The sequence below is a fragment of the Endocarpon pusillum genome (genome assembly GCF_000464535.1).
Source record: "Endocarpon pusillum Z07020 unplaced genomic scaffold scaffold3676, whole genome shotgun sequence".
NCBI lineage: Eukaryota > Fungi > Ascomycota > Eurotiomycetes > Verrucariales > Verrucariaceae > Endocarpon > Endocarpon pusillum.
The window spans coordinates 1-1,573 of record NW_006916348.1 but is presented as its reverse complement, the minus strand read 5'-3'; the positions used below and the strand labels follow the sequence as shown (position 1 = coordinate 1,573).

Sequence of the window (1,573 nt, the reverse complement as noted above, 5' to 3'; positions counted from 1 at the left end):
TCAGTTCGGAAATGGAACATCAGACTTGTGTGCAGTGGTGATGATTTCGGCCAACTTTTGGTAATCAAGGGTGATCGCCTTGGTCAAATCCGCACCGGGATACTTGGTTTCGAGATCGGTACCGAAGTCCTTGAGATGGAAGACCAGCGAGCCAGACTTTCGGTTGCTATTAGCGTCCTGGATCATATCTCTGTTGACGATAGTCTTTATCTGGACAGTATCTTGATCCCCAACTCGGATAACCTCTGATCGCCAAGCTGAGATTTTGTATGCTGTTTCAAGACCGATCACAAGCTGAATCTTGCCTTTAGACCTAACGATCAGGTTTTCAGCCTTTTTCTGAAGAGAACTGAAATCCTGAGAATGTGCGACCTCGAGAACAACTCCCGGAAAATAAGAACCTTGAACAATAAATTGCCCATCGGGTTGAAGTCGAGTATCGGCACCATAGAGCTGGCAATTTCTAGAACCACCCATAATGATATCCTGAGTAAGCCGTTTTACGGGTTCGTTTGAGGTTTCTTGCATGAGATCTAACTGAGTTTGGATCAAATAGAGGGCCTTGCTAACAGTGACCTCATGAGTAAGACTAACGGGCATCTTGACAATAAGGTATTTGTCATCGATAAGTTCGTGTCTAAAAGAATTACACTCAGTAGGTGATCTAATTTGAGCCTCGGGGTTTTTGAAACCTTACCTTAGACTTTCAGAGACAAATGCCCAGAGCTCACCGTCAGACTTCTCCAGAGACTCTAAGGTTTTTGCGTACACTCCTGGCTGAAGGACAAAGGTAGGGTAGCTGGTGGTAGCGGGGGTAGCGGAAATCTCTCGGGCGTTCAGACAAGCAAGAAAGCGGCGGAGAGGTGTCTGGTTATTGTCATTACTAAGACTGCCTGCCTGTTGCTCGGCGCCCGTTTCACTACCACCACTAAAGGTTGCGCTAGCTTGATTCTGATTCATTCTCTTGGTGCGTTTCGCGATGGCGGGATGAAGGTTTACAGAAGAAGAAGATGATGAAGATTGATGATGGTTTGCAGGTCAATACTATAGCCAGATGACTAATGGGGCGGGAGATGTGTGCGGCAACTAACGCGATGGGACCTAGCGTCCTGCAAGGAGTATGAGTGAGCTTCTCTATGAAGTGAGAATCAAAATGCTCGCTGGTTCACAAAACGTGCAAAAAAGGGCAATTAAGTTCACACAATAGATTGTTTCTCCACTACTAAACAGGTTATGGATGCTCTAGCTATAGAACTGTCAGTCGTCAACCACTATCTCCGACACCAGTCAAGACAACGACAGCAACCATAGACCCTGCTGCCTTAACCTATTTAAGCTATTTCGGGACTACCTCTATTTCTTTCATTCTGCCTATCTCAACGGAGGTCGGATAATGGATTGCTACGCTTCTAGTCCCTTAACGGCCCTGATAAAATAGGCAACAGCCTATGAAATACGTTCTCTGCTCTTCCTTCTGTTTCTGCAGTAACAAATTGTTAAACCAGAAAGGTTGCGACCAGAATGGCCGCACAATTAGTTAATTTATCCCCTCCGTACCTGATGTGCCAATTAG

At 45.7% G+C, this 1,573-nt stretch overlaps 1 protein-coding gene across 1 annotated transcript; it reads right to left on the bottom strand.

Moving 5' to 3' along the window:
* On the bottom strand, window positions 1–960 carry EPUS_05298 (uncharacterized protein; the record flags this gene model as incomplete). Its single annotated transcript, XM_007804877.1, has 2 exons — window positions 1–637; window positions 698–960. The coding sequence occupies 2 exons, from the start codon at window positions 958–960 to the stop codon at window positions 1–3; spliced, it is 900 nt and encodes a 299-aa protein (XP_007803068.1).
* Window positions 961–1,573: the final 613 nt, after the last annotated feature.